The following is a 16,958-nucleotide window of genomic DNA, read 5'->3' on the forward strand; positions in this document are numbered from 1 at the left end:
TGGAGGGGATCATGTTCTTAGGTAGTGGTTCTATGCGGATACGTGGGAACGTTGCCCAAGGAGCGGGAGTTGTGGGAATTGGAGGAAGCGATGGAGCAGGGCAGGTCATCGTCTGCAAGAGTGCCCGACCCTGGTGAGATGTCTGAAGGCGCTGAAGTTGGGCTTGTTTGTGTGTCTGAATACGTTCTTCTTTAGTGTTATATGTGCCGGTCTCGATAAGATTGTTAGATGGAGCGTAGTGGGGCACGCCGAGGGCAATACGGTATATCTTACGCAGAGTTGCTTGTAGTTTGGTTAGTTGGTTGGGCGTGGGATGTAGATATGGCACTGTGTATGCGGGACATGGTAAAAACATCTATAATACGCGGGAGGTGTTGTTCGCGTAAACCAGTCGGGCGATTTGTGACGCGGTGCAGGAGATGAACCCTTTGCTTGATCTGAGAGTGTATATTTCGAAGTGTAGGGTAGGAACTACCGGAGTAGTGATAAGTGTGGTAACGTGATAGCGACGGCCAAGGAGCAGTGATAGCGCCGGACGCTGTTGGTTTCCCTGTGTGTTTAGCCGCCTGGCTGTTATCTGTTCCGGCCGGTGACGCCACGCCTGCCATATATATATATGTGTTGGTCAGCGCAGAATAAAGGCTGATTCTTCGTCATGACTACCGGTGTCGCAGTTATCTCATGTGGCGACGAAGATGGTCGACGGCCCGCGTAGTCTAAGAAGGAAGTGTCCCAGTAACAATTGAGCAGGCAGCCACGCACTGCGAACCGATGGAGCGACGGACGAAATGCTGCACCTTCTTTGGGATTGTGCCAGCACTCCGGCAACGGGTTCTTCGACGGACCGTCAAGAAACGCCCCTTGTCCCCCCAACGCCGCCATGATGCAACTTCGTAAGCCACGCCGTCAAACGCAGACTTTTTGAGTGCCTTGCATCTGCAAAATGTCGCATTTGGGCAAGTTAAACGAGTTTTATCCGAGAACTCAGAACTTTGACTCGTACCGTGAGCGCTTCAAACTTTTCATAATTGCAAATGATGTTAAACAGGAGAAAGTTTTGCCCGTGTTTCTGACTGCAATTGGTGCAGAAGCATATGAAGTGCTCAAACGTTTGGTTGTGCCAGACGCGCCTGCAAAGAAAACATTTGCAGAGGTGAAACAGTTGCCTCAGGGGCATTACAGTACTTCGAGTTCAGTGATAGCTGAACGGTGCACATTCAATAGGCGTGTTCATCACGAACAAGAAAGTGTCGAAGATTTTATTGTAGAACTGAAGCACCTAGCCAGGCAATGTGATTTCGGCGAGTTCTTGAATGATACTTTGCGGGACAGACTCGTGGCAGGGGTAAGAAATGAGGACACCCAGCGTGCGCTATTCGCCGAGGAAAACTTGAAGTTCGATAATGCATGCAAAATTGCTTTGGGCCTAGAGTTAGCAGCCCGAGAATCGGCATTAATGAAGGATACGGATGGCAACATACATTCTCTGAACAGTCGGAAAAGGGAGAAAAGGGAGGGCTGCGTCACTACTAGTCAGCGTAGTGAGTCTCGTCCGAACATTCAATGCGAGCGATGTGGCAAGAACCACTCTGCAAGTGCTGGTGCAAAAGAGTTTAGGTGCCGCCGGTGCGACATGCTAGGTCATTTGCAGAAAATGTGTCGAAATGAGCCTAGACGAAGCAAACGAACTAACGCAGTAGACGTTTTGGAGAAAGTGAACAGGAAGTATATCATTTTGTCAACATGACGCATGCCCCTTTACGAGGTCAGCGTGGTGGTTGAAGGCAGATCGCTGCAGATGCAGACTGACACAGGCGCAGCTGTGACGATATTTCCAGAAAGCGTGTACAAGGCGATTTTTCCGCGCGTCAGGTGCACGGCGTCTCAAGTATCGTTGCGCACGTATACGGGAGAGCAGCTGCAGCTGTAGGGACAGCGTGAAGTAGCCGTCCACTACAACAACCAGAAAGTGACATTGCCAGTTGTAGTGAAAGACGAAGGCAGACGACTTCCCGTGTTGCTGGGCCGCAATTGGCTAGAAAGGCTCAAGCTAGACTGGCGAGGAATCGGAAAAATAACTTGCAAAGACAGGGTCCAGCCCCTGAAAAAAATTTCCTTCTCATTTCTTGAGTGAACTAGGCGAGATACGAGGGTTTGAAGCGAAAGTTCTTCTCCAGACAGGTTGCACACCTATGTTTGGCCATGAAAGACCTCTTCCTTTCGCAATACGAGAGCCCACAGAAAAACAGCTAAGGAGCATAGTAGAGAAGGGCACAATAAAGCAAGTTCCTCGCAGTGATTGGGCAACTCCAATCGTGAATATTCAGAAAAATGATGGTAGTTACAGAATATGCGGGGACTACAAAATAACGATCAACCCGGTGTTAAAAACCTATCATTACCCCCTGCCGAGACCAGAGGATTTGTACTCGAGCATTGCAAATGCAAAGTATTCTGCGTTCTAGATTTGTCGTCTGCGTATCAACAAGTGCCTCTCAATCCCGAATCCATACCATGTTTGACAATCAACACAAGCTTAGGTCTGTTCGAGTTCCAGCGCCTTCCGTATGGCGTGGCCAGTGCGCTCGCAATTTTTCAGGCTCTAAAGGATAGAGCCTTGCGTGGCATACCGAATGTCGTTCATTCCGAAAGTCGTTCACTCTGTACACAGACCACCAGCCACTCTTAGGCATTCTAGGGCAGGGTAAACCAGTGCCCAGCATAGCAGCCGCCCGCATGCAACGATGGGCGATGTCGCCTGCGGCTTACAAGTATGTGCTGAAGTATCGACGCGGAAAAAATGTAGAAGTGGCGGATGCTCCGTCGAGGCTTCCACGCGCAGATGACAGCACAGAAGAGCCATCCGAATGATTGGCCAGAAGGTCAGATAGAGAGACTTATGGTGCGAACATGGTTGTTTATTACAACACATGCTTGTTGAAGAGTTTCTTCGAGTTGGGCTGGGCTACCATGGGATGACCAGAGTGAAATATCATCGGCATAGATGGAGTAGGAGAGGCGGGGGATAGAGTCTCGGAGGCGAGGCAGTGCGCCTAGTGCCAGGTTGAAAAGGGTTGGAGACAGGATAGAGCCTTGTGGGGTGGCAGAGGTTAGATGAAAAGATGGAGCCGACGATACCGGGATGCTTAAAGATGTTGTGCGGTCTGAGAGAAAGGATTTGATATAGTTGTACATTCGGTTCCCGCCGTTTGTTCGAGCAAAATTAGCGAGGATCGCCTCGTGTAAAACTGTATCAAATGCTTTGTGAATGTCGAAGGCTAGGAGGTCGCGAAGTTGGGAGGAGCGCGGGAATTTATAAAGATCGTGAGAGATGCGGAGCAGTGTGTCCTATGTCGAAATGTCGTGACGTAAGCTGGTTTGGGTGAAAGGAAGGGGGCAGTGGTGTTTCATGTGCCATTCGAAGCGGGTCAACACCATACGTTCGAGAAGTTTGCCTACGCACGGGGTAAGAGAATTGTTTCTAAGATTGTCTTTAAATGCAGGTTTTCCGTGTTTTAGGATAAGAATGATGGCAGAATGTTTCCAGGATGAGCAGATCGGGCCAGTGTCCCCGACATGGTTAAAAAGAGTGAGAAGAGATTGTTGAGAGTCTGAGATATTATTTTTCAGGATCTTGTATGTGATTTTATCCGGGCCGGGGCTGGTGTTGCGGTGAACGGAGTGTAGTGCTCGTTGTAGCTCCTCACAAGTGAAGGCGGTGTCCATGGGCGACACTGGAAACGACTGCTCGGGAAGTCTGCTTGTAGGGTGACCTTGACTATTCTGGAACAGTAAGCTGCAGATAGATCTGGCGAGATCGGTAGAGGACTCCTGTGTGATACGTAAGAGCTTCGCAATCGGATTCATGCGTTGTGTTGGCTCAATGAGAGCTCTAAGGAGGGACCAAGCGCACTTTGTGCTCTTATGGGAGTTCAGTGAATCGCAGATTGTCCACTAGCTCGTGCTGGCCAATCGATTAGCATATGCCTCTGCCTCCTGTGGTGGTAGGTTTATTCGGCGGCGAAGACGGCGGTTAGATTTATTTCTGCGCCAGCGCCGCATGAGAGCTCGGCGAGCGTCCCATATGTGAAGAAAGTGTGGGTCAACGTAGGGGGCTGCGAGTGTGGGGGCAATGAGTTTGGTGTGTTTTTTATAGTTTTCATGATGGGAGGATAGTCAAGCATCAGGATTTCTGGGGTCCAGGGTGGGAGTTTCTTCGTCGCGAAACCTTGTCCAATTAGTGAGCGAAATGCGGGCTTGTGATCGCGGGTCTGACTTATGAGAGGTAAGGGAAATAAAAAGGAATGCGTGGTCGCTCCCGAGGTTTCCATGCAAGTGTTCCCACAGAGGTGTGAGAGTGCCGTAGTAAAATGTAAGGTCAGGGTCACGCTCGACAGAGTTCCTATCCTACGCTCCTATCCTACACGCGTAGGATAGGAAGTGTCGTTGAGGAGAGAGCAGCGGCCTTGGAGAAATGCGTCTACGAGCTTTCGACCCTGGGAAGTATGGATGAGTAGCCCCCCGTTGTGTGCTGACAGTTGAAGTCGCCAATGATGGGTAGTCCTGGTGAGGATAGCGAGAGCGATTTAAGAGGGATTTAAAAGGAGGGGTTTGTTTCCGAGGATTGTGGTATACGTTGCTAACTCTGAGGGTAACAGATGAGTGAATATCGGGTTTTACAATAATGGCATGAGTGTGAAAAAAGGGTGTGTTAAACTGTGAGGTGTCAAGTGCCGTGTACGTGAGGTGTTTCGCTATTAAAGTGACAAGATTAATGAAATGTGGGTCTTCAGGGTCGCCTGCGTGATTCGTGTTGTAGCCCGATGATTTGTGAGCTGTGCGGGAGGAGCTTGCATTGCGACGCCGGGGCCTAGCTGTTAGGGAACGGGCGCGTTTGTTAGGGTTGCGGAAGGTGTGGCATAGTGCCTCTTCTAAGGCGCGAACTCGCCGTTCGAGAGCATCAAATTTGGCGCTTATATAGAGAAGAGATCCTCGATGGTGGTGGGGATGGGTACAGCGTGTTGGTTAGTTGCATTTGTAACTAGAGTTGGGACAAGCGCATCGCTGTATGAAGCTGATGCAGTGATAGGTGTAGAGACAGGCTTTAGGCCTAGGGGAGGAGGGGAGGCGGAGAGTGGCTGGCTCACTGCTTGATGTGGCGGGGCCTGTGCTGCTGGTGAGTGAGCTGTGTCTAGGCGTTCGGTAGGCTTGGTCTCGTTGTGCTTCAAATTTTGTAGTTGATGTTACATTGTGACCGTAGTGCTTGGATGGCGATGACGAGACCGGTATATGGAATGGTGGTTGTCCTGTACTTGCAAAGCAGGAGGTGGTTGGTTGTCGGTTTTGCGGGTAGCGAGTCGGTGGCACTAACCTTGTTGGGTGACCCTGGCGTCGGCTTTAAGTTTCTCGGGGCACTCTGCCCAGGTGCTGGGATGAGAGCCTTTGCAGTTGTGGCAGGTGACGTAGCAGTCATTCTCCTGGCCGGGCGGAAGCTTGCTGAGGTCTTGGGAGCAAGTGTGGCTTAGCTCAGTAGAAGGGGGCAGAGAGCACACATTCTTGCGGTGGCCTATCTGATGGCACCGTTCGCAGAATTGAGCTTTCTGGCGTTCTTGGTGGCATAGGTATTCGGCCTGATAGTACAGGACGTAGCGGGGGACGAAGGATCCTTCGAAATTGATGAGGGCTGTCTCCATGCTACCCACAATGCCAGCCCCAATGATTGGAGCCCCAGTGAAGAAGAGATGGGGTAGTAGTTCGTGTGGGACGGTTGCAGGTGGGACCCCGTGAATGACACCCCGGCAGGAGTCTGTGGGAGACACTTCGTACGTTGTGACAGGGACTTCATTTGAGGCAAGGAGAAAGGAGCGAAAGGCTAGAAGCTTCTGTTCAGCTGATGGGCGGAAGATTTTGACGGTGATCAAATTTTTCTGTGGTCTTGGCTGGAGAGCTGAGTCGGTAATTTCACTTGAGGTAAGGCGGGAGGTGGCCGCAAGGGCTTGCATAAGTTCATTGGGTTTGCTCTTCCAAAGTGGGATGCCCGAAGGGCGGATTACGATTGTTGCGAGGTCTTGGCTGCGTCGACGGGACTGGTATACGGTTTGCAAGCGGCAATCGGTCTCGGAGGACATGGCTGGTTGTTCTTGGAGGGCTGGATAAGAAACGCAGGGGCACGTTACCGTTGCCACGGCGCTCGGGTTTCCCGAAGCGCCAGTTAGACCTAGCTGGCCGTGCCGGCGTGGTCGATCTTTGAGGTGAGGTTCATAAAAAATTTCACCATCTTCCCGTAGGGAAAACCTGAATAGTATGCGAAGCAGCCATGAGGTCAACTCAAGCCGACTGCGTTTATGTTGTACGCCGACATATTGCTCACCTCGTCTGTAATCACGCATTTCCCGTTGCGGAAGGCCACGCGGAAGGTGTTCAACTCGCTGGTGCTGAGGCCTCCTTCCTTGTTGGGGCCGGTGATCTTCCGAGAGAGCTTGAAAGCCGCGTGCACCGTGGTTGCTCCCAGTGCCACAGCCACCTTTCCGGCACTCGCGCAAATGACGAACGCGTTGTAGGCGGTGTTGTTGCCGGTGTTGCTGGACTGGTTGTAGAGGTCCATGGCAAGCCGGAGGACGAACGTCTTACCGCAACCGGCCGGTTCGGTGAAGAAGACCCGTAACGGAGGTGCTGACGGCCTCGTCTGCCGGGGGATGATCTCGCGCAGAAGCTCATGTGTTTCCACGTTGGTCATCCTCATCAAGTTGTAGTATTCGTCCCAGTCCATGATGTCCTGGCGCTTCCGCACGGCCGCGCACGGACTCGCGTGTTTGATCAGGCGCACCAAGTGTTGGCTCGGGATGAGGTCCGCGTCTTCGTGTTCCGTGTGGACGATCATGGCAGGAGCAGGTGCTGCTCCTTCTTCTTCTTGTTCTTCTTGTTGTGCCCTCTTCTCGGCGGCGCTGACCCTGGCGTTGACGCTCAGGGTTCCCCTACGGGAAGATGACGACGGTGGTTGAACGCGATGCTATCTCGCGATGAATTGTTTGGTTGGCCAATCTCTAGGGGCATCCTGCCACAATCTTCATCAGCGGTGCCTGGCCAGGCATGCGCAGTGGGGGTTTCGTACTCGGAGTTCCCCTACGGGAAGATAACGACGGTGGTTGAACGCGAAGCTATCTCGTGACGGATTCTTTGGTTGGCCAATCCCTAGGAGCATCCTGCCACAATCATCATCAGTGGTGCCTGGCCAGGCATGCGCAGTGGGGGTGTGGACGCCGCACAACGGTGCCCACACAACGGCGGAGAGAACAGGCGCCACCTATAAGCTGCTTCGCATCTAAAACGGGGGCTCACCGGAGGTGGAAACTTAGAGTTGAGGGACTCTGCGTGCTCCTGCTTTGGTAGTCGTGCTTGTACAGCTGCTGAGAGGTGCCGTGATAGTTGTAAAAGGAAAGAACCCCGGAGCTCAGCGGAGGTGCGAACGTCGGTCGGCGTTCGAAGAAGCACCTGCCGGAGAAAGTTGTTACAGATAGAGGGGAAAGCCACATGACCCGTAGTGACATTTATTTTCGGCGACAAAAGTTAGTAAAATAAACTAGCGTAGTAATGAACAAAATGCTTTTAGTGTTTCTATCTACGGCAGGATTCAGGCAAACTTGCAGAGACAGCCAAGGGAAACATAATGACAGATGCTCTTTAGCATCGCTCAACAACCTTTAAACGAACCGGGTCCAAAGGCCCTGTGATGCCAACTAGTTTTAGTTTAAATAGGTAAACGGGGAAATTGCCGGGCATGTTAGTACTGTGGGCTGCACGTGCATGTGGCCGAGCTATAAAGTGCATTTGACATTGTAAAATTATTTGGTACCCCACTACCTCGCTGCAACCAATTTCCACGCCAGTTTTCTATATTAGTAGAATTTTTAACGAGAAATGTTGCGCGTGAACCCGTAGAAATTTTTTTAAAGTAAATTGTACGTGACAATTTTTTTTTGTTTTAACTGGAGACTGTCTCTTTCACAGCATTCGTATTGCATATTAGAATAAATACACTTTTCTGAGCAGATCTGCAATCCAGTTGTTTGCGAAAACAACTACTTCTCGTACAAAATTTCGTAAAATGTGAGTGCGAGAAAGCAAAACTTTCGCGGTTGTTTCGTTATTTTTGAGAGGGTTAGGTTGTTCTGAGATAAGTGTTTGGCGAGTCGGCACTTGCACAGGACACGAAGCGCACTATCGAATTAAAAAGGCAGGAGTGGCAAACAAAACCTCTTCCATTTCAGCCAAGTACAAGGAGGAACAAATGCTGTGGAGTCGTAGTGAAGCACGCATCAGGTGAAAGTCGAACCAAGTAATCCAGCTAGCCGTGCAAAAGCGCTGCCCGTAATGCAATCAGAGTGACATCGATAAGCTACGTAAATGTGCTTAAATGGGAAGCTGTTTCTCGAGTTGGATGCTTCGCTTCTTTGTTCGATAGCTCTGGAATGTTTTCTCTCATTTCCCTGTCTTCTCTTCCTCCAGCTGACTCAGTAGTTGGTGGGCCTGCAGGAATCTTCGACAGCACTTGATATCACGCTGACTGCACTAATCTTATTTGTCCACCAAACACACGAGGCAACCTCTTCTCGCAACGGCTGGCCGAATGGCTGATACACAACTCGTACTTTTTCCCGCGCTTCATTCTTTTGCAATGTCCCCATTGGTATGTTTTTGTGGACAATTGGCTGCCTCCAGGGACAAATTCTGAAAGGCTTTTCAGTTCCTGAAGCACAGTTTGTTAAGATAGCTTCACGAGGCTCACTCTGGGATTGATCCAGTGTCGTATAAAGACCCTATTTGGGAATCTCAAACTCATATGTAAATGTGAAGCTCTGAGAATTTTTGCAACCTTGGTAAGGAAGGCAGATGGGCTGAGCCTACAAGCCTCTTTTACTGCCAAGACGCACAAGGAAGGCACGCCGTTCCGCGTCATCGTGTCCGAAATGGGTTCTTGGAAACGCGTTGTGGGAAAGTTTCTGCAGAGGTCGTAATCAGCTGAAACAACGACGTTTTCCTGGTCAGTAGCCCTGCGAAGATATCTGACTACCTACAACGGCAATACCCCTCTCATGTACATGGGTTGTCCTTGCACATTCAGGATCTCTACTATTCCTTGCCGCGCGCCGAGATCATGGAGGTCGTATCTGAGGGAATAGAGCACCATGGAGCCGTCTGCTTCCATAATGCCAGTGGTGTGGACGTCAACACCTTCTTGGACCTATTGGGCCTATACCTCGATGTTCTCTTCTGGAGTTCAACAGTTAGCTCTTCATTCAAAGGAAAGGTTTATGCAAAGAGTCGTGCTTGGCTCCTATGCTGAGCGACCTCCTGCTGTCCCGATAGAGCTGGCAACTGGAGGTTATGCTTCGTGCCTCCAAAACCGTGCGGGTTTTTTGCTACGTAGATGACTTTTTAGTGCTTTTCGAGTGTGACTGCGTAGTTGAACGAGCATGTACAGCGCATCATGGACATCTTCCAGAACACCCTAGCTGGCCTAACGCTTACAAGGGAACTTCCTTCAGACAATAGGCTGCGGGTTTTGGACCTCTTCCTGCATTTGAGGCAAGCCGTGTTTGTTGTGGGTGTGCGCCCCGCTCGAGGAAAAGTCTGCTTTCGTTCTCGTCTGCCCATTCCAAAATCGTGAAGCGGTGCATTGCTTTAGCCACTTTAAGGTGCTCCCTTAATTAAGAGGTGTTGCCCGCATGAAGCAGATGCCAGTTTTGATTGGCATGTTATGAGGCTTTTGTCGGCACGCTTCTCAGCTGCCTTGCTACGTGACTTAGCTGAGGTGTTGCTAAGGTGAATTCACAAGCGCAGCGAAGCTGGGTTGATGAAAAACAGGCCAGCGAAAATCGACGTCGTCCCCTATGTTCATTGTGTTAAGCACACGTTGAAAAAGTAAAGGGGACGCGAAGGGGTAGGAGTAGTGTTTTCTGCACCAAACACACTGGGTAGCTTTTGCAGGCGAGTGAGCACAAAGGAGTCAAAGGGCACCTTTTGCGTGAAAGGCCACATAGAGCCTTATGTATATTGTAGTTGCTAGGTTTTGTATGAAGTTCCGCTGTGCTGTGGGGAGTGTTATATTGGTCAGACCATGCGCTGTTTTAGTGATCGTCTCCGCGAGTATGCAAACTCACTAGAAACAGGCATTCGCAGCAACCTCGCCACATATTGTCGCAACCACGGGTGCTCGCCAAAATTCTAAGATATGCTCGGTGAACGAACATGTAAGGGTCAGCGTGACCTTGAAATCTACGAAACATATATCTTTCACAAGGAAGGTGGCGATTGCGTTAGTAAGGCTTCTGTTGAATTACGAGTTAAAATTGCCTCCAGGATTGCCTCCAGGATTGCCTTTCCTTGCCTCGCGCCTTTGACCACGTGTTAGATCGCTGCGTTGTATCAGCAATGCTCCTTTTTTCTCAATGCACTAGTATAGGTCTTGTGCTTTGTGTGTATTGTTTGATATACTTACAATTATCATGTTACCCTCTCGCCTTCCTTCCTTCATGACATTTCGCAAGCCGCGGAATAAACCAACCTCTTACTAGTCAGCGCCGTGTGTCATCATTTCTTGTCCTGTCTTTTTGCACTGTTTTAAATTTCAGTTAGTATGCACTAACTAACCTAAACCACCGTTATAACGCAGTTTATTGTTAGCGTGAGCGCAAAGCAGAGGCCGCCATCGTTAGGTGGCGCTTCGGAGGCTATGCCCCGCCCATGAACGGGTTGGGTGTGTTTCAGTGAGAAAGGGATCTCGTTTGAAACTCGGCGCTGATTTTCAATGCAGAGATGAAGTCGCTACAATCACGGGTGCTGGTGAGTGTGGTGTATTGTTCAAGGTGGCCGTGGTGCTTACTTCGTGGGCCGCACGAACCTCTTCGCTGGAACGTTCGAGAATTATAACCACCCATTTTTTTCTATCGATCGGTACATGCGGTGGCTGTGCAGTAAGCTGCCTCGCAAACTTGTGCGACGCCTTCGATGAAACTACATACGAATGCAGAATATAAATATTTTCGATGCAGTCCTGCGGTATATTTTTAATTTTGGTGCTTGGTATTTGGGATGCATTCTTTGTACATATTTTGATATAAACGCAGTCTTCTCAGTAGTTCTAATTGAGGAATTGCATGTGTTGCCTCTCATACTAAAACTTTTCAAAGATAGCTATTTTCGGGAACATTCTGTAACGCCCAAGCCCCGCCACCTTAGCGTGTGCTACCATGGCTGGTTGCGTCACCCTAATTTTTAGTGAATGGCACGTATCGCATTTTTAAGCGTTTTACTCCGACTTTGAAATAGTACCATGAGGTTACGCGGCGTTGCCATAGGTCGGCGTTGCCAGAGTTTCGCTCAAACTCGGACATTCAGGAATAGCACTCCTGGTTTCTTTTGTGCCACCCGGCAAATGCTGTAACAAGGACAGATGATAAGAACTCTTTGGAAATCAAGGCTCCATAATTGCGTTGTCCACTCCTAGCAATGTGCTTCTTGGTCACGCTGCATGCTGTAACATTAAGCAGAGTGACAGCGCCTATTAAGATGAACCCCTTTCATCTTCATCGCAGTGTTTTTGTAGTGCCTTTACGAATTCTTGGAACCCTGTCACATAAAGAATGTATGTCTCTTTGTAGTCCCCACTTCTTCACGTTCTAAATAATGGTTTGACTATCCCTTGTATACATTTAAGGGCTCGTTCCTACGTATATCTTACCCTATCAGGTATATCCTAACTGGAATTATTTCCTTCAACGTTACAAATTATTGTTTCACTTGTGTACAAATTTTATCTTATGCTCATGAATTTTGGAAACAGGAGGCTTCAATCTCTTTAGACAACTTGTCGATGTCCAGTCAGAAAGAAAAATGAAATGCGGCAAGTGGTGGCCCCTTTGTCATCTAGCATATTTTAGATTTGTGAATAATGACTCAGGCGCACTGTTGACGAAACATAATGTAGTTGTAGGGTATGAGGAGAAACTACCCAGACTACATTAGGGAGAAAATATTTGCAGTTAGGTTACTCATGCGGTCGACTAAAGACACAAGGTGTACCTGGTGGCATAGGTGCGCGAAGTCAACTTCGTTGAAAACTGTTCCCAAATAATTAATTGAAATGTCTTTTCGTCGCAGAGCATAATGATGAGCAAGTTTGAAAGATTATTGATTTATTGTAAGGCTGATTTACCAGGGAATAAATATACATATTCTCATGTATTTATTTGGACGGTGCCACTTCTCACGTACTGTTATTTATTTGAGTCTAAAGAGGGCATATAAAGATGGCCCATTCTTCTTGTCGTTAACTAATGCGACTGAAATTACCGAGCACAGTGAATATTTCTTATAATTTGTTAATTCTCCAGTTACTCATTATCTTATTGATATACGTAGCGCTACAATAAACCAGTTGCATCGCTTCAACATACTCAGACTTTTTCTGCAGACATTGTACATTCTTGTCAAGCAGAAATTGCTTTACGAGTGAAAAACCGCAGGCCACTATCTGTAGCATCGAGACGCTTCCTGAAATCAAGCGACTCCGAAGCATTGCATAGCGCGTCACAAAAACAAGGACAGTGCAGCCATACCACGCTTTTGGCTGTGATGCATTCTATACTGCGGGATTCGCTTTATTAACGCATAAAGAAGATCGCCAAGCCAGGCAATGCCTCGTCGTGTGCATTTGCTGCGACACGTTTTACAGCACGTGCTCTGCATCCTGTAAGGCAAGGATATGGGCATACGCATTGGCGTCAATGCGATTGAAAGCGCACGCTTCGTATAATTATAACGTAAAATAGCGAGCGCTGGTAGCAACGCCTGGTGCACGGGCCACACGAGTACGTTCCGTAGTACAATACAGTCTAAAGGCCATACACCATCGCCGCTTAAAAGCGCATTAAAAGCGAAGAGGGGGTCATGCCTTGCTGTGCAACCAAAACATCCCGGAGCACAACCCAGTGACATAACTCGATTCTCGAGGCTCCAAAGGGGGTTCAAGTAGACAAAATTACTTTTGTATTAACGCCTCATACGTCTTCCTAGGTTGTCCTTCGCGTACCTCTGAGTTTCTTTATATACACTATTTGCTTTGCTTGGGTGTCACATGGTACATCTGTTAAAACCAATGCCCTCGTGAGATGGTTAATAAAAGCAGCCCAGGAAATACGCACCACAACCCACAAAATCGGCAAAGATACTGCGATGTGCCAGTGAAAAAATACGGCAGTTTATTTTGTGTATAAACAGCAAATCTTCATCCGCGGAACGTTCTCACTAATCACCTTATTCATTGAAGAACGCGCATGCAGGTGCGTACACCACAACCTTTCACACGCTTCCCAGTAATACTGCTGGCCCAAACGTTTGCTACCTGATGCATTGCGCACACTAAGCACAACAAAGAATATGGCTTGAGAGTCCTAACCAAAATTATTATCAAATACATTTGTTAAAATATTAATTTTATAACTCAGGACCCGAATATCCTGAACCGCGCATCCTTGCTAACCGCTTTTTTCGGTAGTTAAAATTGTGCTTCTCAAACCATGTAATCAAGCCGACCTCTTGCTGAACACTTTCTTCGAAGAATAAGTCATCCGTTATCACCAAAGCACCAGTTATGCAGTTTAGATAAGCATTCGGAGGTTTTCCAGACATTTATCTGTGTTTATGCGCACATGTAACGCAGAAATGCACACGCTTCGTGCGGTCGTCGGAAGTGCGTTGATTAATCGAAAATACGAAGGCGACAGCGCGGGACACGCAAGGGGGATAATGCGGCTGGATCAACACTAATCTTCTGTGCTTTTTCAACTCTCCGCTTTCCCGTGTACTTCCTGCTTTTCTTATAACACACCTTCTTTGGTTATCTTTTTCTGGCTTTGGTAAGCAAAAAAACGACAATGCTCCTGGTCCGTAATTTCTGCCGTGAAGAATTCATAACGGTCAGTGCTAAACATATTAAGGAACCGTGCGTTATATCAGTACTATAAAAAACCTCCATATTGAGAGAAATAACTAATTTGCAGATTATGAGTATTATCTGCCAGTACAATTGTCACATCACCTGTCAGTAACAGTGTATCTCTCACGTCATTCCTGCTGCCTTGGCTCACATAATTGATAAAATTACTTACTCCCTGCTGTTTAATTCTACGGCTTCAGTACTCAGAATTTTCGTCGCAGTTAGCGTTTTCTGTGTGTGAAATTATGCTCAACAACCAAGACTTTTGCTGCAGCGTACGTGCGAGAGTATGTGAAACTACACAAAAGACGTGGAGATACAACTTTCCAGAAGTTTCACCCTTCTGAAATCAGGTGTAACACGTCTGCTGTTTTATTTTTCCACCCGACCAAACAAACTCGTCTTTCTCGGTATGTTTCTCCAGCGCTGTTTATTAATTTTGTCACTATGCCCTTTACCATTTGTTCAAGAACTTCCAGTCCTTTTTAGAATCATTGTTCACGTTACAAGAGAAATGACCTGCCTACATACTTTAAAAAAACTGACGTGCGGGCTCACGTTCGTGCATAGATTAAAAGACAAGCAATGATGGAAGGTTCATGCAGCTCAATTTTCCGAAAAAAATGCTTTCTATCTTGTTCAGGAGATTTGGAGAATGGCTACGCAGTGTCCGACAGATGGCAGGGGCCTGTACCCTCGCAGGCTTGATTTCATAAGACATGCTTGCTATACCATTTAGAGGGCGGTTATCTATCTGTGTTTATTATTGCAATTACCTGGCAAAACATGCAAGTGTTAGAACAAAGGAGACCCATGAGGCCGATGTTCGCGTTTTAAGACACACACTACACATTTTATTTATTCGCTGAAAGCAAATTGGGTCGTCTTTTTGTTGTAAACACCCAACAATATGCACTCAGCATGTTGCCGTAGTCATTTCCGCATTCTTTAACTACGGTGGCAGTCCTGGATGCTGAGCGCAAACAAGGCCTCTTTTCTATAACAAAGTTACGTGGACTAGGTGTAATCCATATTGGCGATTCATCTCGACTGTCGTTTCGGGTTTGATGCAGCCTAATGCTACCTCACGCGGTTGACTTTTTCATTATAAACTTGTGATTGTGCAACTTAGCTGTTTTATGTTTCACATTTTAGGGCCAAGTTTTGTACTTAATTGTATGCATCGTATTGTACACTGCAGGCTCACAATATAACCCGGGAAGGCACTTTCCTCGTAGTTCCAAGGGCCGTTCCCACTGTTCTTGAACATCCTTTATGCAAGAATATTGCAGTTCACAGGATTTCATTTCCTCCTTAGGGCCTTGAAGTTAGCTCAACGCCAGTACTCACTTCTGCACAAGGTATGCGCCCACTCCATCTTGAGAACTTCAGGGCTCAACATTTAAAGTCACTTTTAAGTGCGAATGCACTTTATAAGCGACCCCGAACCTTCCGCCGTCCGCATAGCAACAGCTGCGGGTGCGCGCGCTTTTCGTCTTCCTTAGCAACGGGGGGAGATGGGCGCGCGCTGCCTGGCCGCTGACATGGCACATACCCACGTGGGAGATTGGCCAGGAATAAGTGCGAATGCACTTCTTAAGCGAGCCTGAATCGTCGCGCTCGCATAGCGCCTCCTCTCCCCCCTCGCCTACTCTCCTAAAGCCCCTTTACTACTCTACAGCTCGCAACACCCTCTCTCGGCGCGCCAGCCAGGCCACTACACTATATAAAAGAAAAAACAGCATCCGGCGCCAGGTTTCGATCTGCGGACTTTGCGGCCGCAGCGCGACGCTCTACCGACTAGGCCACGGACGCGACGTTGATATCAGTGTTAGTAACGCGCCATATCTCTTTAACGCATTCAAACTACGTCGTCAGCGGCGTGCGTTGGCGACTCAGCGGCGTTATAGCGGCTTGATAATTGCGGGGTGTACACGTGATACTACAAACCCGCTAGTTCTGCATTCTCTCACGTGACTGTGCCTCCTCTCCCTTCACTCCGGTCGGCCCTTCGCAGCTGCGGTGCGCTGCGGTGCGGTGCGCTCCTCCTCTCGAACATACACGTTAATTCACCAAGATTTCCGCAGAGGGACAAACGAGGCGTGTTAAGCCGAACGTGATCACGAGGGGGTGTTAATGTAACTAACGGGCAAAATGCCACCAAACTTCAACAAACTCCCCCTCATAGCATCACCCCGTGCTTCGCACTTCCTCATACTCCCCTTCGGGGAAATGCGGGGGAATTTTTTTTTCTTTAATATAATAACATTGCACGAGCACGAGCACCTACGTCAACGTTCCTCGGTAGAGAATGGTATAGTAAGAACGAGAGAATGGTACACTAAGAACAAATCCATCTTCATAACATTCATCCTCACTGTCGCCTCATTAGATTGGTCACAAGATAAGCGTTACCCTCGCCTGCATTCGTTTGAACACGGTAGATAATTTTAGTGTATTGTATACCTTGTGCTTCTGGATCAACAATTTGTTCCAGAAACCTACCATTACGGCCGCCCTTCGGAACATTCACAGCTGGAAACTGCAACGTATAGGAAAGGTCAAAAGATAGAATTTAAATTTCTAATGAAAAGGGGATTACCATTGTTGCACGGTTTCGATATATTCTCTAGCGCTGTTTTAGTTCCACATGGTTGCGAGTTTAAATGGTCGCCTGCAATAGAAGCGGATAAAGTATACACCTTCGTGTGCTTACCGTACGATGATTCGACTACATCTGATCTATCGTTGCATCCATACTCTCCTGTTTCAGGATATCTCTATACGCACTCGTTTACTGCTGGGGGTTTTATTTCGGTGAAAGTGACAGACGAATAAAAGGGGCCCATGCCACTTCATTGTTTATTTGCTAAAGCGCAATTTGTATCTTTTGCATTGCTAACCTCTACAAAGCCAACCGGTTTACGTAATTAACTGGCAGCCGCGATGGTCGCGACGGCCT

The 16,958-nt window shown here is 48.1% G+C and overlaps 1 protein-coding gene across 1 annotated transcript; it reads left to right on the forward strand.

Annotated features, from left to right (window-relative positions):
* The first annotated feature begins 943 nt into the window (after window positions 1-943).
* LOC144179996 (uncharacterized) lies at window positions 944-1,930 on the forward strand. The gene is made up of 2 exons (XM_077708408.1): window positions 944-1,626; window positions 1,771-1,930. The coding sequence occupies exons 1-2, from the start codon at window positions 944-946 to the stop codon at window positions 1,928-1,930; spliced, it is 843 nt and encodes a 280-aa protein (XP_077564534.1).
* Window positions 1,931-16,958: the final 15,028 nt, after the last annotated feature.

This window comes from Haemaphysalis longicornis, unplaced genomic scaffold (genome assembly GCF_048455015.1).
Source record: "Haemaphysalis longicornis isolate Haplotype H1 unplaced genomic scaffold, Haemaphysalis longicornis Haplotype H1 scaffold_4, whole genome shotgun sequence".
Taxonomy (NCBI): Eukaryota; Metazoa; Arthropoda; class Arachnida; order Ixodida; family Ixodidae; genus Haemaphysalis; species Haemaphysalis longicornis.